At 38.5% G+C, this 23,325-nt stretch overlaps 1 protein-coding gene and 1 pseudogene across 3 annotated transcripts; both read left to right on the top strand.

Moving 5' to 3' along the window:
- Positions 1-2,726: 2,726 nt before the first annotated feature.
- LOC5570414 lies at positions 2,727-4,053 on the top strand (annotated as a pseudogene). 2 transcript variants are annotated; one of them, XR_002500153.1, is made up of 2 exons: positions 2,727-2,865; positions 2,920-4,053. The product of XR_002500153.1 is annotated as an acyl-CoA-binding domain-containing protein 6, transcript variant X1 (transcript). The 2 variants fall into 2 exon arrangements; XR_002500155.1 differs by having other exon boundaries at positions 2,763-2,865; positions 2,908-4,053.
- Positions 4,054-5,577: 1,524 nt separating this feature from the next.
- On the top strand, positions 5,578-15,354 carry LOC5570415 (mitotic spindle assembly checkpoint protein MAD2A). Its single transcript, XM_021843091.1, has 2 exons — positions 5,578-5,844; positions 14,669-15,354. The coding sequence occupies exons 1-2, from the start codon at positions 5,778-5,780 to the stop codon at positions 15,217-15,219; spliced, it is 618 nt and encodes a 205-aa protein (XP_021698783.1). The 5' UTR covers positions 5,578-5,777; the 3' UTR covers positions 15,220-15,354.
- The last annotated feature ends 7,971 nt before the right edge of the window (positions 15,355-23,325 follow it).

Below are 23,325 nucleotides of genomic sequence, written 5' to 3'. Positions count from 1 at the left end.
TTTAGAAGCATTAGGAGAAATCTTCCATTTTTGAAAGTATGAAGAAAAAATATTCAAACTTTTTTTGCAATCGACTACAGATGACATACAGGCTTCGTCATTTGGCGGAGAGGCCTGTGTCATCCGCAAACAAGGATTTTTGACATCCCTGAGGTAACTCAGGTAAGTCAGATGTGAAAATATTTTATAATATTGGTCCCACAACACCAGCTCTTAAAGGAAGTCTTTCAGACTTGGAGTTCGGATAATTAACCTGAAGTGTACGATTTGACAGTTCACTATGAATTATTTAAACAATGTATGTTGGAAAATTATTATTTATTATTTTTGTTGGCCTTTATGCCAACACTGTCGAGTGCTTTTTCTCCAGAAGCGCAAGACCAGTAGAACAGCCTTCAGATTTGTTGGAACGGATCAAATTTATTACACGTAAAAGTTGATGAGTGATCGAATGTCCATGTGATTGAATTTTCGTTGATGTGGGCCATCATTCTGTTCAAAATAACCTTTTCAAAAAGTTTACTGATGGAGGACAGTAAACTGATTGGACGATAGCTAGAAGCTTCTGCAGGATTTTTGTCTGGTTTTAAAATTGGAACAACCTTAGCATTTTTCCATTTGTCAGGAAAGTATGCTAATTGAAACATTTGTTAAATATATCAACTAAAATGATAAGCTACTTTCTGGAAGTTTCTTGATGAGAATGTAGAAAATTCCATCATCGCCAAGAGCTTTCATATTTTTGATTTTTTTTAATATTATGGAATATGAAATATGGATTGTTTGGGTAAATTTTTAAAAGAATCTTCGCAGGATGCAGGAATCAGTGGGGCATTATTTATTTATTTAGTTGGTGTTACATCAATTAATTTGATAAAATCTCGTTAACGATGTTACGCAAATTTACTCGGTCCATGGCTGTTTCTCTCCAACTTCGATTTTGGCCCACGTTCTCCAGATCTTGTTGCACCTGATCAAGCCACCTCGCTTGCTGTGCTCCCCGCCTTCTTGTGCCAACCGGATTTGACGCGAACACCATCTTTGCAAGATTGTTGTCCGGTAGTCTTGCAACATGCTCTGCCCAGCGTACCCTTCCGGCTTTCGCAACCTTCTGGATACTGCCCAGACAACCAAAATGTATGTATAACGAAATCACCTGGAGGCTTTATATGTGCATAATTTCACTTATAAGATGCCGCGAAAAGGCCTTCTACGTACAAAAGTGGAGGCGATATGCGTGCATATATTATGTGATGAATAATAACATACATACAATGCGAGTGTATAAATATTCTACCGAACCAACCTGTGATCTTATGCGACTAAACTTATGATAACAAATGTTGATTTGACAGCTGCTACGGATTGATGCAACTTAGTTTGTACGAGTGTAAGAGACGAAGCAAAATGTATAAATGAACTCAGAAAAGAAGTGTTTTATGCGAGTAAACTCATCAAACTGACGAGTTTATCCACGATGTTTTGCGGGTTTGATGTAATTAGTATAAATAAACGAGTTGTAACGTGAACTTTCATGCGATTTCTAGTTCTAGTCTAGTCAAGCCAAGCGTGACAAGCCTTACAAAAATCTCGGAGGACTCATACCTACAAAAAACGTGACAAAGGGGGGGAGGGGGTCCAAAAAGTTATAATTTAGCGTGACATAATTTGCGTATCATCCCCTTGTTAGGTTGTTATTATTTGAGGTTGTTCATAAAAGTTCGTGCCAACTAGCCGACTGATGTGAATGAAAGTAAATATTGAAGCGAAATCAGCTTGAAAGTATAAGAAATGAAATGCAAAGCCTTTAATTGTGTACGGAGCAGTAAATCGCATCCGGATAATCATTTGGGCTTGTTCATATATTTCATAACGCTTAAATTTGCCATTTCGGACACCCACCCACCCCCTCGAGACGCTTTTTGTATTGATATTCTATAATTTTTGTATGAGCCGCAACAACGTTAGAACACCCACCCACCCCCTAAAGGCTGGTTTGCTACTGACAAGAAAAGGAATCGCCTATCTCGATGCGTGGAAAATTTCTTCCCAGAAATGGTCCAGAAAATCACATTTTTCTGATCGCAGTACGCAGTTGAGAAGAAATGTCATTTCAAATGGGGCTCTCTGTAGGAAATATCTTGACCCACTCAATCAAGGAATTTCTTTACTTTTCTTGAGCGAAACAGCATACCTAGCTTAAAGCCTGATTCGCTGCTGACAAGTAATTTCTCGGCCTATCTTGATGCATGGGAAATTTCTGCAAGGAAACGATAAAGAAAGTTCATTTTTCTGATCGCAGTACGCAGTTGAAAAGAAATGTCAGTTCAAACAGGAGTCGCTGTAGAAAATTTCTGCAAGGAATCAGCGAGAAATTCCTTTGGCGATTCCTGTTCAGCAGCAAATCAGGCTTAAAGCGTTATGAAATTTGTGAATGGGCCCTTTATATCGAAAGAGCCGAAAGTGCTAATGAAATAGTGTACCGTCTTCCATAGAAATGGCAACACTGTTTTAGCGTAACACGCAGGGGTGGAAAATTTACAATTGGTCTCATGGATGAAAAGAAGAACAACTAAAAGAAGCCATTTGTCCGATCTTAGATTTTAACGTTGCATGACCCAAAAAAAACCTGAAGATCCCACGTGCATATTTTTTACCGTGCTTGGTCGGTAAAGAAGACGATGATATTTTTCTCATCAAATATTTTTCTGAAGGGTACATTTTTGACAGTATTTCTCTCTCTCCCTCCCGTTCAACGTCAAAACAAAGTTTGCATAAAAAACACGCCGCCTTCCAGAGTGAACACAAATCGAATGTGATCGCGTGTGCTTTCCTTCGGATTTCGCTGATTTTTACTTCTTCAACGTAATTTGAACATCAATTAAGTGTGATGAAATTGTATCACAGTTTCTATTCCAGCTTTTTTTTTCCTCGGTCATGGCCTCTGGAGCTGCTGCAGCCGTCGCCACATCGCGTTCGCTGAAAGTCTTCGTCGGAAACCTGCCCTGGACGGTCGGACACCGGGAGTTGCGTAACTACTTCGGCCAGTTCGGAAAAATCAGCTGGGCTCAGGTCATCTTCGATCGGCGCACCGGCCTTTCCAAGGGGTACGGTTTCGTGGCGTTCCAGAAGCGAACGGCGCTGGAAAATTTGGACAAGAAGCAGAAGCATGTGCTAGAGCAGTCGCCGATTTTCTACCAGCAGTCGGATTAGTGCGAATTGTTGGAAGTTCGAACATTAGACTTAAGGGGATTATAATTTAGTTGTTTGAGTAGAAGAGGAAGAATTGTTAGTGCACGAAATGTCCGATTTGGAAGACGAAATTGATGTGCTGGGGGAGGAGTTTGCGAGGGCGGCCAAATTTATCGAACGAAGCCATGATCAGTTCGAGCAGAAGGACCTGCTGAAGTTCTACGGATTCTATAAGCAAGCCACCAGTGGGAAGTGTAATGTATCGAAACCCGGAATCTTCAATATTTCCGGGCGCGCCAAATGGTCGGCATGGAACGAACTGGGGGATATGACCAAAGAGTTAGCCATGAAAGGGTACATTCGGCACCTGAACGGTTTGAAACCGCAGTGGGATCAAAGCGACGACAGTGGTGATGGCTTTAAACCGAAGGAAGCTTCCTGGGTGTCAGTATCGACCTTTGCCCAAGAAGAAGACGTTCTTGGAGCAGATGAGAAGACCGTTATCGACTTCATCAAGGAAGGAAATGTGGAAGAAGTGAGGAAAGCAGTGACCAGCAACGAAATCGAACCCATTGTCAACGAACTGGATGACGAAGGTCTGGGCTTGATTCATTGGGCTGCCGATCGAGGAAACGTGGATATTCTGCGGCTGATCATTCAAGTGCCTGCGGTGGATATCAATCTACAGGATGCTGGTGGACAAACGGCACTGCATTATGCTTCGAGCTGTGGGAATCATAATTGCGTTAAGTTGCTGGTAGATTCCGGAGCAGATAAAACCGTGCAGGATGACGAAGGAGAAATGTGTTTGGATGTTGCTTTTGACGGTCAGATTAAAGCAATTCTGATGTGAGCACCAAATATTTAGAGGTATTTTCTGTACATGTGTCATAGATGACTGCCTTTCTCAGCCTAAAGCCTTTAGCATCCTAAAACCCAAGCAAGCGAGTTCGTTTGAAAAATATTCGTACAAAATGCGTTACGGGGGTAGGTGGGTGACGAACATGGTCATTTTTGGCGTTATGAAATTTGTGGACAAACCCTAATTGCAGAGAAGTTTCAGAATTCGGTGTATCCTATGGCCCTTCCTATCCCAATAACATTCCCCAATATCCCGTAGCACTTATGAGAGGTCGTTGTAGAGTTGTCCGAATCTTTATTAAGAAGGTGTTCCATTAATCATTCCTTCCCATTCCCCAGTATTCGCAAGGACGAGAGCTGTCAACTGTTGGAGGATGCGTCAATCTTGTCTAAGAGTCAAGGGCTAGTCCCAAATCTTTGCCATTGGTAATGGATGGGAAGGAGGCAACCCTCATACAATGGTCTAGGACTGTACCACCTACGAATTTGTACGAATTGCTTAATGCTAAGGAGCGGTTCATCAATTATGTAAGACAATTTTCGGGGTTTTTCAACCCGCCATCCCCACATGGTAAAATATTTTGTATGAAAATTAAAAATAAATTGTGTGGCGTGTAAGAAATCTCAGTCGAAATATGGCGTGACATAATTTGTGTACCATCCTAATTGATCTCTGTGTTTGATATTGTTGAGATTGAACAGTATACTAGTGCCAATCCAAGACCATAGCTAATGATACGAACGAGCTGATTTTTTTTACCGTATAGAACTTTTTCTAGAGTCACACAAGGCATTCTTAAAGGTCCAGAAGTTTCTTGAAAGAGAATTCCTGCAAAAATTGATCAAGTATTTATCTAGAAGTCTCCTTAGTGATTACTTTACGATTAAAAAAACTCCCGGACCGAGGGGTTACAATATTTCTGAAAATTTTATTTGAGTTCGTATTGTTACCACAATTGTATCAAATGTCCCACTGTTTCAGAGATCGCTACAAATGTTCTTAGCATTCTATCAAAAAGTTTGAGATAAAAACCGATAATGTGTTTGGCGGTGAACTGGTTTAGGCTTACATTGAAATTAATGCTTTGAGTCGACAACTTATAAGTATTTGGTTGGTTTTATCGTCATGTAGACCAAAAAGCAGACTTTAATTAATTTATGCATCTGCAATGAATCTCAACTGTTACGATTATGATGATCGAAATTCAACGTCACTACAAATTTTGTTCCGACAATCACTCGTCGTCGTAGCGGCTCAGAACTCTAGTTTGAGCCGCTCGCTCTTTTGAAATCAGCGAACTGTCATTCGGTCTAGCCAAACTTTACAAAAAATCTCATAAAACAGTTTCCTTCCTGTTTGAAACCATTTTTATTGATCGCTCTTATCCTTTTTTCTATGGTGCCATCTGAAACTACATTAAAAATGATTGAAGAGTGTAGGAAAAAATTTGAAAATCTCAAAGAAAACCGAAAATAGAAGATATTCAAAATGCTCGTTTTAGTCTTTAGATGCTTTTGACAAGTTCGTCTCAAAGAGCGCGCAGCTGATGACGGAAGTGACAGTTTGTTATTTATCGCACCGGTGAACTGCCCGCTCACTGCCCACATCAAAAATCGTTACAAATCACCACGAATTTTGATTTGTTTTACGATCATTTCTAGGATTTAACTGGCAATTATTACAATTATTCGCTTACGTGTAAATAGTTCCTATCGAAGTGAGGATGGCAACCAGCACTCAAAACGCTATCACCCTCAAAGGATCAGCAGCCATCATAACGGAATATCTGAGTAAGTAAACCCGATTTGAATCCCAGATCTTCCCTCAATATTATCCTTCCTTAGTCCCTAACAAAAAGCCACAAGTTGTGACTTAGCTTCGATTCCGACCCGAAAATTTAAACAGCTTCCAAAAATTAGTGTTGACAAATTTCAGTTATGTGGGGCTAAAATGCAGGGCTGGTAGCGAGTCTGATTTTAGTGAGCGGATCGCTATTGTCACGCTGGTCACTATTTGTAGTAAAAAGTCACTGTTTTCAGTAAAATAGTCAATAGGGTGCCGGTACCAATGGTTGGACTATGGAATAAAACGTACATTTTTCGATAAAAACGACATGTGCTATTTTTGGTGGATAGATCGCCTCTAGTTTAGTCGATTTGTCAAATTTCAGCTTTTTATCTTATCAAAAAATCATATAAATAATTAGGTTTACGTAAAAATTGGCTCCCTTGCACCAATAGTAGCCGTCGTTCGTATTCCAGTAGTGGATCAACGGTTGGAAGCAGTTTTTTAAATGGATGTATAAAAATGAAGAAAAGCCCTAGAGATGATCTTTATGCTTCATTCGAAAGATATTAATTGCAGTTTCGAGGGAAAAATGTTAAACCTATGTAAAAATTTACCATTTTGTTTAAAATTCCTTGTATCATTCCCGAACGTCTACTACTGGAGCACTAGCGCAACTACTGGAACACGTGTACCAATAGTGGCTCAAGCGATTTTATGTTAAAAAATTAGTTTTATCACTCTTTTTATATTTTTCCCATATAGTAGAGGTTGAAATCTTTGTTGACGCCAAAAGATCTCTGTTAGGGCTTTTCGTTATTTGGGTATGCTTTTATATAGCTTAGGTAGTCCACTAATGGCACCGGTACACTATTTTCGTGATGTGATAATAAATAAACTAGGCTGGGTTAGCTTCTCAAACTCGAACAGCAAGACAGTTTTACATTTCTTTAGTTCAAATCCTGCATCGTGTTTGTATTGTATGCTTTGATATAGAAATTGCTGGGATTTATCGTGGAAGCAGAGTAAAATTAAACATTTTTCAGTTCATTTCCTAGCACATCTAATTTCATCTCGAACACAATCAACATTAAAACATAAACACAGATGTTTCTAACATATTCTTTCGAAGACACATTCTGTCAAATATCCGTCACTGAACAAACATCGCTGGCACTTTAACACTCCTCCTCGATGTTTACAGTCTCAAACATAGAAGAGAGAATTGGCGAAGAGAAATCGATCATGCGACTTACGCCCTTATTCTACACACGCTTGAATTACTAAATTTTAGCAATTTATGACTATTTTCTATCTGCCTCTCTTTCATTATGCAGGGAATTTGGTGTTTACCAATAATAGTGGTAGTGCGGTGTCAAGCGAGTTATAGGCAATATTTATTTTTATGTGTACTTTTCTAACATGGCCCTTGTTAAATTGATATGCATGTATATAAAACTTGTTTGGAAATTAGTAAGGAAATAGTAGAAAACAATTAAAAACCTTAACTTTTTTGCTCCTTTGCACCAGTAATAGTGGGACGTTCCTATAATAGTGGGTTTCAATGGGAAATCAATATAAACCACTATTATAGGAACAGACGTTAGCAAATACCACTGTTACTGGAACATGTTCCAGTAATGGAGGAAATGCTCTTTTAAAAGATTTAACGATTTTATTATTCTAAGATTATTTTTTACGTAAAATAGAATATAAAATCTTTGGTGGGGATTGCTCATCAAATCTTCCGGTCCGCCTCATAGTTACATACTATTTGGTGCTGGGTGTAGTTCTTGTTTTTCCAGCTGTATTGAAAAGCATGAGCCATAGTCTTTGGCATACAATCGGATCTTTCTTTACCAGGAAAGAATCGAAATGTCTATCGACGACCGGTGATTGCTAGCATGTGAGAGCTTGGTTGAAACGTTCATCGCTTCAAGCTAGTTGAAAAACTGAATACACTGATTGCCTGTCGATCAGAGCTGAACTAGGCATAGATCGTACACATAGGGGAACTGTGGGTAAAATGAACAGGTTTATGTTTTACGGCAATTATGCTATAAATCTATGCAAAACATAGCACCATTCTTAATCCTCAGACTAAGGAACTATTTCAACAACTCTAGCGCGATCTAGAACTGTCAAAAGCTGGAAAAGTAAACAAAACAAAGTAAGTCTCTTCGTTTTCTCATATGATGTAAATTTTCACTCGTGGAATTTAAGGTTTTTATGATTAAAACCATAAAAAATCTATTGAAATGCGTAGCACATCATATCTTTAAAGTATTTATGATAAGTAGACGGAAATTGGAAGTATTTTTATCTTCTAAATTCTTAGAACAAATGAATTGAATATGTTGATTCTTTGGGGGTAAAATGAACCACTCGCGATGGGGGTAATATGAACACCATGGCAGGGCGAATACTACCGGATTTCATTTCAAATGCCGAGAGTTTTCCGGAGTAAATACAAAAACAGACATGGACAGCCAACTAAATGGTCGCAACTAAACGTTCCTTCGATTCCGGGATGTCTTTGATGTATGCATTGATCATGTACCAGATGCCGAGCATCGTGCCGCAACTTGTTCAATTTAAATGGTGTTCATTTTACCCACACTACATGTTCATTTTATCCCCAGCATGTGTTCATTTTACCCCCTGTACATGTTCATATTACCCCCATTGTATGTTCATTGTACCCCCAAGTATATGTTCATATTACCCCCGTTACATGTTCATTTTACCCACACGTTTGGAATATTGACTCTGTCGAAAGAAATTTTCAGAATTAGAATAATGTTGATAAAATTCTGTTTCCATCACAATATTTCAACTTGTTACATTGCATAAACATCCTTCTTCAATTCTGAGCAATTGAAATAGATTTTGACAACTTCATAAGCAAGAAACATGAAAATTGCTTAGGGTGTTCATTTTACCCCCAGTTCCCCTACATCTAAATCTGCATGTCTCCGATGTATTACATCGTTCCAGGTGGGAGTTATCTGATATGTGAATATGGTACTATAACAGAAATTCTCATCTGAATGAAATGACAAATCATAATATTCCGCAAACTATATCACACATCTAAAGAATGTATTGGGTGAAATTCTGACACAGCAGAGTATTGGGTACAAAGGACCAAGTCCCTGCCGGGTAGCGCGAAACAGATGAGCGATAGACAATAGAATCATCAACACTGTTATATGGGATAGTAAGCATGTGACTATTGTCGAAACCTGGGAGGGAGAAACCAATACGAAATTTATGTACGTCACAGTGAGCCGAGATTCTGCTGTCACTGTGAGCCCAGATCTTAAACACTGGACAAACATGATAATAGCGCGTAATTAATCAAAACAAATTTTTGCATTTCATCAAAGGTGACAAAAATAAAACGAAAATCAATTCAAAAGTATTCAAATGTAATGTCGTGATAATCCCTTCATTATGATTGAATACAAAGTATTGAAATACGCATCTTTTTACATTTTCGAATAAAAATTAATATTGAATGCATAGAATACTGTGGCCCTTTTTCCATGTTAATCCGGAAAGATCGAAGGTACACAATAAAAGAAAACTAGCAATTTTCATCAAGTCTGCCTTGATTTTCGTTGGCAAACTGGAGTTATCTTGCGGTTTAAGAAAAACTTTGTTTAATTAATATTTCGTGTGTAGTATCTGTGCCTCCCTCCCAGGTCGAAACTATCATTTATTAGGCAAATCAATATCTCAAGATCAAAATGTTTGTTGCAACCCAATGTATTATCAACTTTCCGTTCGTCGTGCGATTTTTTACCGTTAGAACCACCAAGCTGATACTATGTACGACACGCAAGGTTTCCCACTACATACACCGATACAACAGCACGAATACTGAAGTATCATAACCGCGCGTTGAAAATTTTTAATATCCGTATAGTTCATTAATAGTGAATTCTTGTATATAGCTGGTATAAATAACAGTATCATCAACTTCTTCTACATTCTTCAACTGAAAACTGGATGATTGTTTTATTAAACATGCTAAATTTGCACTTCAAATCTCGGATCCAAATAGTTTGCTAAATAAAGATTGTGTGTTAGGTAACGTCTGGGAGGGAGAAACCGATACAAAATGTATGTACGTCATAGTGAGCCGAGATTCTGCTGTCACGAACTGTCACTGTGAGCCCAGATCTTGAAGAATGGACAAACTTAATAAGAGCGCGTAATTGATCAAAACAAATTTTTGCATTCCAACAAAGTTGACAACAGTCGGTTGAAAATCAATTCCTGCAAAACCCAAAAGCAATGCCACGATAGTACCTTTTAATTTGATCGAATATAAAGTAATGAAACACGCATCTTTTTACTGTTTTCCAATCATCATTAAAATTGAATGCGCATACAACTATGGCCCTTTTTCCAAATTTGTCCAGAAAGATCGAAGGTACACAATAAAAGAAAACTAGCGATTTGCCCCAAGCCTGCCTTGATTGTCATTGGTGAGCGGGAGTTATCTTGCAATTTGGAAAAGTGTTGTGTCATATTTCGTGTGTAGTATCGGTGCCTCCCTCCCAGGGTAACGTATAGGCAGACAAAACACAATTCAGTTCAGTTCACTAGTTACTCAGGGACAGCACTTTAAGGTGACACGGAAGACCGTTTTATTTTCCCTACTTTTGTCTCACTCTAACAATTATCATCAAACATTGCATAAGCAAATCTCGAGTTTTAGTAAACCGATGAAGCTGAACATTTTATGGGTTGTATACTACATATATAGAATATAATGAGTAATTTTTCGCATCGACATATGGAGTAGTTCTTGAGATTTGACGTCCCGTGCGGCCTTATAATAATTTATTAGTAGATCAACACCCCAAGAAACAATTTTGGCCTTATGAAAAGTTTCTCAGAGCTGTTTTATTAAACTATTAGTCGCTTTATTATTGACTTAGTGAAAATAAAACTATTATTCAAGCCTTATTCGCCCAGAAATGGAGAATCTATTCAACAATTACCATTTTATTAACGTAATATAGTACATGTTTATTCGATGATATTACCACGACTGTTCAACAGTAGTAGCATCATAAATAGCTACTACAATGTTTATTCAGTATTTAAACCACCAGATATCCATAGAGCATAAAGAGATGCTTGTTTAACATTTATTCAACAGGATTGCATGACGTGTTATTTTTTAATCGTCGAAGAAAAGTTGTTGATGCAATTATCACTTATGATCATGAGTACACAAAATAGAAGGATTTGTTCAACATTCGCTCAACGGAAAAACATGCTGGACACAGTTTGTATTAGTGCTTTGTTCGACTTAAATGGGTATCATATTTATTTATAGAATTGGTTGTATAAACGTAGCAAAAGAGGTTTCTAAGATGTTTCTTCAATATTTATTTTATAACGAAAATATAAAAAAATGTATCTATTTGTACACTTTATTACATATTGAAATCTGTGTATCTATAATTTGATGCATAATTATTGAATTTCGATTGTTTAACCATTTTTGTGATGCTGGGACTCGAACTCAGGACCTTCCGATTTACAGGCGCATGCTTCTCGACTGCTCCAAACAAGGTTACAAACATCTGCAGGTTCAAAGCAGTATTTAAAGATTCAATAAGATAATCGAACAAGTTATCGTACATACGTTGTTTAAACATCGTCTAAGTCTTTTACTTGCCTTCGGTGTATGTAAACACCATTATTGAACATTGTTTGTGAAAAGGTCTCAAAAGCAAGACTAATCAAAGCTATCAGCTTTATTATAGTTTCACTAATCAAAGCTATCAGCTTTATTATAGTTTCACAATAGACGAATAATCTCGTTATGAAAACATGTAGTTGAATTAATACTGTACAAAGGCTATTATTTTGAATAACGGTGGCAATAGGTAATAAAGACTTCTACAACTTTCCTTCCACAATTTAGTTTTTACTCGTTATATAACCCTGCTAGAAACACGCTGAACAAGCATTTCAGGATGTTCGATGGATAACTGGTGGTTTAAAGTTGAATAAACATTGTAAAGTCTACTTATAATGTTACTACTGTTGAACGGCCGAGGTAAAATCGTTGAATAAACATGCACTATATAATGTTAATAAAATGGTTGTTATTGAATAAATTCTCCATTTTTGGGCGATTAACGCTTGAATAATAATTTCTTTTTAATTAAGACAATTATTAAACAACTAAGCGTTGGGAAACCTTTATCAAGGCAAAAACTGTTGGTTGTTGGTTTTAAATTGTATCTTTAAGAGCTTTCAGATTTCGCGCAATGACTTGTAGTTGGTTAAAACGTTGAGTTCAAAGCATTTTCAAGCAAACATGTTTAAATTCACTGTAGTTCTGTACCATTGCTGAAAATAAATTGATGAAACAAGTGTTGTTAAAGCTTGTTAACTTTATGTCACGTATGGAACAACAGAATCTAAATCCGTAGAAACAGCTCGTCTACTACTATTAAAGAGATACTATTAGACAACCAAACTAAGATATCAACCAACGTTGTATCAATATTGGTTCAACGAGCTTTTAAAATAACATGAAAGTGAGGAACAAAAGCGCTGTTTAGAATTTATGCAACATTTGATCATCACTTTATACAGCATACAATTTTGTTCAACAGCCACAGCTGTTGTTAAGCACTAGTTCAGCAGACATGTTTATTAACCGCCCAAAATTGTTTCTTGGAACTAATGCTCACATTTTTATATTCTCATTTCATCATGGTCCTCAATGCTCGAGCGGAGACGAACATCCTGGAGATGCAAACAATCGAATGCGCTACGATAAGGAAACGAAACAGATGAGAAACTATCGATACATTTATCAATTATAAAACCCCGTTTTCATGTTAATATTTTGTTTCTGTTTTTTTCGTTTCAGCAATCTAACAACTGAACCAACTTTACTATCTTTTCATTTCATCTTCGTTGTATTTATAGTCTCTCTGCCACTAAACCGATTGGCGCGCCTTCCGTTTTTTTTACTGGCGCTGCCTTTTCTGTACGTTTGGCATAGTGTCGGAGGTGGTGTACTGTATAAATCATCTGATTTGCTATACAACGCGCTTCTTTCGATATTGTGTTTGGCGTGCAGGGAGTCAGTACTAGTGGTGAAGCGGAGGGCGCCATTCGGTTTAGTGCCAGAGGGACTATATCTATTTAATGTATCTGAAACTTGTGGGACCGCTTTAATTCCGGCGCCTGCTTGTGGAAGACGGTATAAGACATGTTAACGGGGGAGGCTTGGTAGGTCCTCACCCAGCCCGTGTCTAGATTGGCGGATAATTGTCTGCCAGGGTGTGGATTGAACAATTACAATTACAATTACAATGACGTATTCAGATATGAAAAACGAGCTTCCGTTATTTTCCGGCGATTTTTTATTCCTCAACCCGTTACTATTGCCACTATCACTGGTACAGACGCCCTATGAGCCTTCCCCAAGGCTCATGTCTTCTTTGTAATTAATGTTCCAGATATTGACAACAGTTTGGAAGAACTATGCATGCTGAGACAACTTGCAGATGATGCTATAGTCTCTTTAAATAGCTCTCTAGCTGAAATCGAACAAAGACCATAGCAAGATTACCAGGATAATCCATTTAGGCTAGCAATTTAAAAATCGGAAAATATGATTGTATTAAAATTCTGTAAATTCGGGTCATAATTACGATAAATTTTATGCACATAGTAGAAATTGAAGTATCTAAACAAATTGTGTAGATTTGAGTAAAAATTATTGTAAATTCCAAGCTCTTGGTAAAAATTGCAATATTTAAACAAAACCTTGAAAATATTAATACCAAGTTATATACATCTGGTACAAAAAGAGTATGGAAATATCGAATTTCCGGTAGAATTTCAGATGTGTTTGATAGAATAGTAGTTTCAGTACCCTGATAGTAAAATTAGAAATCTGTATGAATTACCGAGTATCGTCGTCTTTTTAAGATCATTCCAGGACATAGAGCACTGAATGTTGACAGTATCTTTCCAAAAAAAACTGTGAAGGGTTTTAAAGTTTTTGATACATCCATTAGTGAATTGAATGATTTTTATTGAAACTGGAAAATTCTGATAAAAATCGTTTGGAATTTACAACTAACTTCAAAATATCATTATTTTCATATCCTAATATCTCTGTAAGAAATCGTATCGGGTTTGTATTTTAAATTGAAAATCATAAGTGTAAAAATAATTGAGCTATTTACAAAACACCACATAAAATCCATCCTTTCCCATATTCTTGGGCAAAACACTTTACTACCGCAATATGTATGACTAATAATAATAACTAATAATGAATTATTCATGTTCTTTTGGCTATGCATCGTTCACACAATAGAGGTAATAAACTATAGAGGAAGAATGTCGCTGGCGTCGCTGCTGAAACATCTTTTGCTGGCGGAGATAGGCGGGGCTATAAATGTCAACGCGAAAAAGTATGCAGTTTGACACTTCTATACCCGACATGTTTCTGAGTGAGAACAAAGAGAACAGCAGCGATATTCGTCCTCTATAGTTTTCTATCTCTATTGTTCACACTTGTATTGGAAATCTAGAGTAGAAGCAAAACTTAAAGAACCTTCTGGTCAAAAATGTTGCATTGCCTACTTCCCAAACTCCCAAACTGAGTTTTCAAACTTATGCTGGAGACTTGGCCTCTGACCTGCATATATCAAATTTTTCACACATAAAATTGCTGGATTATTCCAATAAAAAGTAACATTGATTTAAGTTTCGAAATTGTTCGAAAAAGACCCAAAGTTCTTACTAAGGTTAATCTATCAATCTTCACAGACTACGGCATCAACTCGATCCTGTTCCAGCGTGGGATCTACCCGCCGGAGCAGTTCACCAGTGTGCAGCAGTACGGTCTCACCATCCTGATGTCCAAGGACGAAAAGATCATTGCCTTCCTCCAAAACGTTCTCTGCCAGGTGCAGGATTGGCTCTCTCGCAACGAGGTGGAAAAGATATCGATGGTCATCACCAATGTGCACACCAAAGAGGTCCTCGAGTGCTGGGATTTCAAGGTGCAGAACGAGCCCGGCGATGGGCCCAAGATCGATCCGAACAATCCGACTTCGTCAAAGGAGCTTAAAAAAATTCAGGCGGAAATCCGGGACGTCATGAGGCAGATTGCGGCCACGATCAGCTATCTGCCGCTGATTGAGTACATCTGTACGTTTGATGTTCTGATCCATACGCTGAAGCAGACGGACGTGCCGGAAAAATGGAACGAAACCGGAGACGTGCAAATCCAGAACGCACAGACCGTGCAGCTGAAGTCGTTCTCCACGGGGCTGCACAAGCTGGATACGATTGTTAACTATAAAATGACTGATTAGTACAACTGGGAGGGGATATTTAATGATAAGGATATATTATTGTAAATGGTTATGCAGGTTGCATGGATCATTTTATAAGTTTGAAAAGGGTTTTGTAACCAATGATTTTACCAAAATAAAAATATTTCAAATTTAGTTTTTACTTTTGTTTAAAAACATGACTCCGTAAGAATTGCACTTCGATCGAAATGAATAAGGGATGGGAGTTTTCGCTTACTCTCGAAGTGAACGTTATAGCAGCTCTCATATTGTTGATCAATAACGGCGCCGGCCAAGTCCTTACAGTCAGTTAGGGTCCTTACAGTCAGATGGGGAAAGAATGTTAGTTTGTAATAATTGTTGCCTCTAGAGACCGAGAATACCTCTGCATCTCCACAATCAATACGGAAATGGTTCTGTAGATTAATGAGGGAGGAAAAGATCTGGGAGTCACCTTTGGTTGGTGATGCGATCCTGGGGGGCAGTTGGATTGCGCCAATTATCGTGCGATCACAATTTTGAGCGTCGGCTAGCTAGAATTCGTTGGGAAATTATCGCAGGATCTATGGGCGAACGTGTAACAACGGACCAGATACTCGCCATCCGCCAGGTGTTGTAGAAATTACGCGAATACAATGTATCCACACATCATTTGTTAATCGTTTTTAAATCGGCCTGTGATACAATCGACCGAGAACAGCTATGACACTCTCGAGTCCCTTCGAATCTCGCAGAGAATGATCTTTCGAGTTTCCTGTTCAACATTGCGTTAGAGGATGTGAGAGAAGAGCGGGGATAGACACGAGTGGCACAATCTTCAGGAACTCCGTTGAGCTATTTGGTTTCGCCGACGACAATGATATTGTAGCACGAAACTTTGAGACGATGGCGGATACGTTCATTCGACTAAGGACAAAATACATGGTAGCAAAAGGCTCAAGAGAGAACACGGCACCTAAGACATGAAATCGAGGTTGTCGAAGAATTCGTGTACTTGGGTGTTCCATATAGTTTTAAAATGAACAGAGACTTGAAGATCCACCCTCCGGTGCAGTCTAGGTCCCACAAGTGAAAATTAATTGGATAGAGATGGTTAAAGTTAGGGAAATGCATTCAAGTTATAACATTATACGCTAGCAAGCAATTTTCATCAAGTTTTATTCAAAAGAATATTTTTAATATAAAGCTTTGACAAAGTTACAGCCAATTGAATTATGAAACTGAAATTGAACGAAACGAAATTGCAAGGTTATTCAAGGTTTTCCAACAAAGGTGGAGTATGTCATGGTTGGGATTTGATAGCGATGGCGAAGTTTTCAAAAATGTTTTGTAAAGCTCCGATAGAGAAGGCAGAGTTCTTTTAGATTGAACTTCGATAGAGAAGGCGAAGTACCAAAAGAATTATATAAGGCTCTGATAGAGCAGACAGAGTTGCTTTCAAATTGGACTTTGATAGAGAAGGCGAAGCTCCAAAAATAGATCATGTAAGGCTCTGATAGAGAAGGCAGAGATCTTATAATAATGGTTTGCAATTTAGAAAGAGTATGGATGATCTCTGGCACGGTAAATGGCTGGGCATTGGTACCTCTGGAACTTTGGTCGTATGCTAACAGGAAAGGGGGGGTTTGCTTATGCTTCTGCAAACCTTGAGCGTCTGTACTCCATGTTAGTAACGGCTCACAACAGCGTCTGTTCCCCATGTCAGGGGCGGTTGATCATTGTCCGAGTGCCAGAGAAGGACTCTAGCTAAACTGCGCACTATGGTCCTCCGGAAATCTAGGGGGTTGGTGTTAGGCCCTGCAAGCCAACCGTAAAAACACATCAGCACAGGAACGTCAACGAGAGAATACGGACCGGAACAATCGGCAAAGACCACAGCGACGGAAATGGATTAGCGATTGGAAACTCGGTACGTGGAACTGCAAATCTCTCAACTTCATCTGAAGCACACGCATACTCTCCGATGTACTGAAGATCCGCGGTTTCGTCATCGTAGCGCTGCAGGAGGTGTGCTGGACAGGTTCGATGGTGCGAACGTTTAGAGGTAATCATACCATCTACCAGAGCTGCGGCAACACACGTGAGCTGGGACCAGCTTTTATAGTGATGCGTGATATACAAAGGCGCGTGATCGGGTGGTGGCCGATCAACGAAAGAATGTGCAAGTTGAGGATCAAAGGCCGGTTCTTCAACTTCAGCATAATAAACGTGCACAGCCCTCACTCCGGAAGCACTGATGATGATAAAGACGCTTTTTACGCGCAGCTTGAACGCGAGTACGACAGTTGCCCAAGACACGACGTCAAAATCTTATCAAGGTTTTATCAGAAGCTCAACACATCCCGCAAAGGCTTCGTGCCGCGAGCTGAGATGTACCGGGATAAGGATGGGAGCATATTGACGGACGGACGCGAGGTGATCGAAAGGTGGAAGCAGCACTACGATGAACACCTGAATGACGCAGAGAACACAGGTACATAAGGTCAGGACAGCGAAAGGGATGGCTACGTCAGCAAAGCGGACAGTGGAAACCAACCAGCTCCCACGATGGGGGAAGCTAAGGATGCCATTCAACAGCTTAAGAACAACAAGGCCGCTGGCAAGGATGGTATCGGAGCCGAACTCATCAAGATGGGCTCGGACAGGATGGCCGCTTGTCTGCATCGGCTGATAGTCAGAATCTGGGAAATGGAACAGCTACCGGAGGAGTGGAAGCAAGGCGTTATATGCCCCATCTACAAAAAGGGCGACAAACTGGAGTGTGAAAATTATCGTGCAATCGCTATCCTAAACTCCGCCTACAAAGTGCTATCCCAGATTCTCTTCCATCGTCTATCACCTATAGCAAACGAGTTCGTGGGAAGTTATCAAGCAGGTTTCAACGACGGCCGCTCGACAGCGGACCAGATCTTTTCCGTGCGGCAAATCCTCCAGAAATGCCGTGAGTACCAGGTCCCTACGTACCATTTGTTAATCAATTTCAAGGCAGCATACGACAGTATTGACCGTGTAGGGCTACGGAAGATCATGGACGAGAACAGCTTTCCCGGGAAGCTCACAAGATTGATTAGAGCAACGATGGACGGTGTACAAAAACTGCGTGAAGATCTAGGGCGAACACTCCAGTTCGTTCGAGTCTCGGCGGGGACTACGACAGGGCGATGGACTTTCGTGCCTGTTGTTCAATATTGCGCTTGAAGGTGTCATGCGGAGAGCCGAACTTAACAGTCGAGGCACGATTTTCACGAGATCCGGCCAATTTGTTTGCTTCACGGACAACATGGACATTATTGGGAAAAAATTTGAAACAGTGGCAGATTTGTTCACCCGCCTTAAACGCGAACCATAGTAAAATTTGGTTTTCATGGCTAACTCGATGGTCCCTTGGATCGCACTTGTACTGGTTTTGTGTTCTGTAACTCGATACCTCCCTAACTCGATGGTCCCTTCAATATCGAGTAAGGGAGAGTTCTCTGTATACCTGATCTATTTTCATTGAATGGATTTTTTCCGTAACCAGCTCATATCTGTAAAAATGCTTCAAAGATTTGATAATTCTCAAATCCATAGGTTGCAAAACAGAATGTGCATTTGCAAGGAAAAATACAAGTTTGATAGACTTCAATTTTTCCTGGAGGATCTTCGGATGTACAGTTTTCTACAAACATCAAGATTTTTCGGTTCTCAACGCTCATTCGCTGATCGAACTTCAGCATCCATTTTTCGAATAGCAATGACGTCATCTAGGCTGATTTCAGTTCCCTGCATATTCAACAGGCAGGGACTTAAATCGAGGTTTCCGGCTTTTTACATTAACTTGCAGAGAAGGCTTGACACTTTCGTCCATGTTAGCAGCACAATAAATGTAAATTATGGTGTTCCGTTGTGCAACGGTAAGCACATTCGGTTATCGTTTCTCAACTTTTTCCATTTTCGGAACGAGTGTTCTACTATCTTTACGATGCAGGAATCGAATATTGACTAACATCGAGTCATAGATACCAAGCACAGTCATGGTAAGCTAGAAGGACCATCGAGCAAATAATGAGGCATTGGATAAATCATCGAGTAATGGAAACTATCGACTCATGTTTGGATTGACTGTTTGGCTTTATCTACAATATTTTTAACATCTTCAAAAACTACAAATAGTGCAATGCAAAACTAACAATAACTAAACCAAAGTAGTTTGAAGTCATCATTGGACACCCGAGGAGGAAAGAATAAGTCGCAATAACTTATGCATACCATATTTTGGTATCATACCACAATTAGGTATTGTTCAGTTAGCAATACCTCATTTTGGTATTCAAATTGTATTTGAAAAAAAAATGTTTAAAACAATTAAAAATACCTCTTTTTGGTATTCGATAGCTATTGAGGACTGCTGGAGGTATTGAACTACTATTGAAAAATTTCACTTTTATATGAAAATCCATCAAGTATTATTTAGGTATTACAGTACCTGATCAGCTTGGTATTTGTAGAATATGCAGAAGGTATTATTTGAGGTATTTTACCTCTTATGCAGGGCTCTTTCATACCTCATTCAGGTTGTGAGTATTGGAAAATATCTTGTATGGAATACCTCAATTTGGTATTCAGTAGTTATTTTCTTCTGCTCGGGTAGACTAGGAAACCTAGAAAGTCTGTGATGACAACGAAACATAAAGCATCATAGGAAGAAATTTGGTAATGTCAACATGATCAAATAGGCTCAGTGACTTTTTTTACTCCAGATTACGGAGCTCAAATCTAAAAAAATCAGCATCAAAACCAATCGATGTCATGACATGTTTTTGAAACAGCACTATGTAGTATCAATAGTTTGGTAAATTATATAAATTTCTACTTGATTATAAAAATTGTATTTTCCGAAACGTCCTAGCCTTGAAGAAAATATGTTTAGGGCTTGAAATAGCTAAACATAAAACATAGTCGAATGTCATTCTGGTGGATTTCTAATCAGTGATAGGAATTTATGATTAGTATGATCCTCAAGACTTGAAATTTAAGAATTTTGTTCAACTAAATGTGTAAGACTAGTCATCATATCGAGTCGTAAGAGGAATTTTCATTAGCCGAAACGTTCTAGCCTTGAAGAAAATATGGTCAAGGATAAATTTGACTGCTTTATTCGCGTTCCAAAGCTATCACCGAAGTATTGCCTTATCAGGAGGAACAGAAGAGAGGCAAATCGCAGCACGCCCGAGCACCCCGCAAAGTAGGCAGGGTAACTACGAGGGGACGACCTGTACCTCTATGAAAAATTAGCGCTTACGCAGCCGGATAACCGACTGCAGTGAGGAAGCTGAGCCAAGCGTTAACAGAGCTCGTAATTTTCCTTACTCATTAGTTTAAGGCACGAATGTGAGAGGGGAACGAGCAACCATCTGCCGACTGGGTGACCGGGACCGTTAGCGATGTGTGTTCGACTGGTGGTAAGGTACGCGAGAGCCCGTCGCTTCGCAAGGCTTGGAACGCTACAATTTTGATTTATTACTATGAATGTGAATTTGAAACTTGTAAATATGGATCGCAATTTAAATAATTCAACTGCACATTTCTCTGTCTACCTACATGCATTTAATCGAATTGTGATTGCATCGAGTGATTGAATTGTCTCGCGTCAGCTCCGACCAAATTAGGCACGACTAATCTATTCGGAAAATCAGCTTCTGCTCCAATGCGAGAGTTCATTGGTTTGCCCATCGTAAAATTACGTTGTTTGCTTGAGAAATGAGTCGACTAAGGAAGCAATGATTAGCATATGGGTGCATCACGCCTCGAATATACCTTATGGCAACGATGTAAAACGCAAATTTTCCTGTAACTTAAAGCGTGAAAGTGTCTCGATAAGAAGGTGTGTTTTATGATTAAATTGCTGGTATCTATTGTTTGTTGGTATAGCTTATGTGGACACTGAACAACTATGTAGGTGCCGTAATTCGGGGTAACATTGATCACCCAAGCACCTATGTTTATATGCATAAATTGCAGTGACATTGTTGGGTAGTTGTTAAGTTATTATTTTTTTCAAAATATAATTCATTTCTGTGCTAAATTTATATAGTTAAAACAAGTACTGGTACCATGAAACGAGGTCTCTTTGATAATGTCGGTAACTTTGATAGTGGGGGACTCACAACATACTAAACGAAATAACGTTATTTCTGTTGTGTTGTGTTAAGCAAACCGAATGCAAAAGTAAAGAGTATTAGTATGACACTTTATGGTGACGATGAATCGAAGCCAAAGTTCAAATTTTCAAGAGCACGGATCTGGAGAACCGAACATCCGTTTGAGCTGAAAACCTTATCGATTGGTCTCCACCAGCTGGTGACCAATCGATTAAGTTTTAAGCTTAAACGGATGTTTGGTTCTCCAGATCCGTGCTCTTGAAAATTAGAAAATTGGCTTCGATTCATCTTCACTTTATGTCAAAACTATTCTCGTTGGAATCGATTACATTTGAAGCTTCATTCAATTCAAATATTAAAAATGGATGTGATTTTAGCATTTTTGAAACCCTTTAAAACAATCGGTTCTACGATCATTATTTGATGAGAGTTTAAAGAGTTCGTCGCTTGTTCCTGACATCCCAGTTATTGTAGAACATGAATCCGGTCTCGAATCTCTTAGCGAAAATCATTTTCACAAATTGGGGTCATTTTTGTAATCGAAGTCAGAAATTTACATATAATGTTAAACGCCTAGATGTATGCAACACCCTATTAGCTCTAAGTAATTCATTCGATTTTGCTCGAAATTTACTTTTTAATATTCCATAAACGTTTGATTTGTTTTGAATTGAATGTCGAAAGTGAATATCAATCGATATATTTTTAGAAATATTTTTTATACCAATTCATTCAGACTAATAATGATGTTTATCATGCAAGTTTGAACTTAAAAAACTTTTGCAGTTGAACTTTTCTATAAACTCTGTTCTTTATGAACAAAATGAAAAATACGTTCTCTATTAACATTCTCCGATCAATTTTCAATGGCAATGATGCCAAACAGTAGTTTGGTTGTTGATTTTCATAGGTTTCAACATATTCAAATCGCGATAAGTTGTTTGTTTCTAGGTATTTTTGCACCATTTTTTCACAAACTCTGAAAAAACTTCTATATTTGGAATCTGCGTGGATATTAACTCATGCTCATCTGGTTCTGAAGATATGCTAATATTACTTGGGGACCGACATTCCGCATACAACATTTCTTTGCATTCTCTGAACTGCAACTTTCTCTGAAAAAATCATACAAATCGGTTCAATATGACATTTCACGACTCATATAAGTATTGTTTCAAACATGAGGAGAAATCTATAGCCTTAGATATATACATGGAATGGTTTCGCGTCGGTTCCCTAAAGATTCTCGCAATATCTCCGGATCAATGGTCAAATTCAGAACAGATTCTTGCTTGTAGAGGAATTAATAAAATGTTTTCATTGGTTTTTGGATTTGCTGATTTGGGGTACCGTAAAACGGGGTAACTTTGATAATGCGGGTAACTTTGGTAGTGCGGGACCCACTACATACAAAACGAAATAAGATAACATATGTTATCAGTTAAGCAATAAGAATCTAAAAGTAAATAATTTTAGTATGACACTTCATTTCAGAGCTATTTTCATTTGAATTGAGAATATTTGAGACTTAATCAGTAGCGCAACCAGAATTTGGTCCTGGGAGGGGTTTTGTAAACTTGAAAGTTATGCATTTTGAGAAGGTATTAAAAATAACAAATTGAAAAATTGCAGTATAAGGTACCGTGGGGCAAGTGGGTAATGGAATTCGCATAGTTGAGATTCTTCAAATTCTAGAGACTTTAAATTGGAACAAATGAGGTCATGTATATTTTTTAGCTTGACTCCCACCAAATATAAGCAGCATGCTGAAATTGATTTTTATGAAAAATTAAAGAAAAAATTACAGAAAAAGTTTTTGAAAAATGTCTCCTTACTTTTCACTTGCCCCAAAAGTGGGGCAAGTGAAAAGTTTACCGTTTTGAACAATAAATTCAAAAACAAACAGTTTTATTCACGATTTCTATTAGCTTTAACATTTGTTAAGGCTTCCCAATGAACAATAACACAAGTAACATGTAAACAAAGA

The sequence above is a fragment of the Aedes aegypti genome, chromosome 1 (assembly GCF_002204515.2).
Source record: "Aedes aegypti strain LVP_AGWG chromosome 1, AaegL5.0 Primary Assembly, whole genome shotgun sequence".
In the NCBI taxonomy this organism is placed as follows: Eukaryota; Metazoa; Arthropoda; class Insecta; order Diptera; family Culicidae; genus Aedes; species Aedes aegypti.
This window is presented reverse-complemented; position numbering and strand designations above follow the sequence as displayed.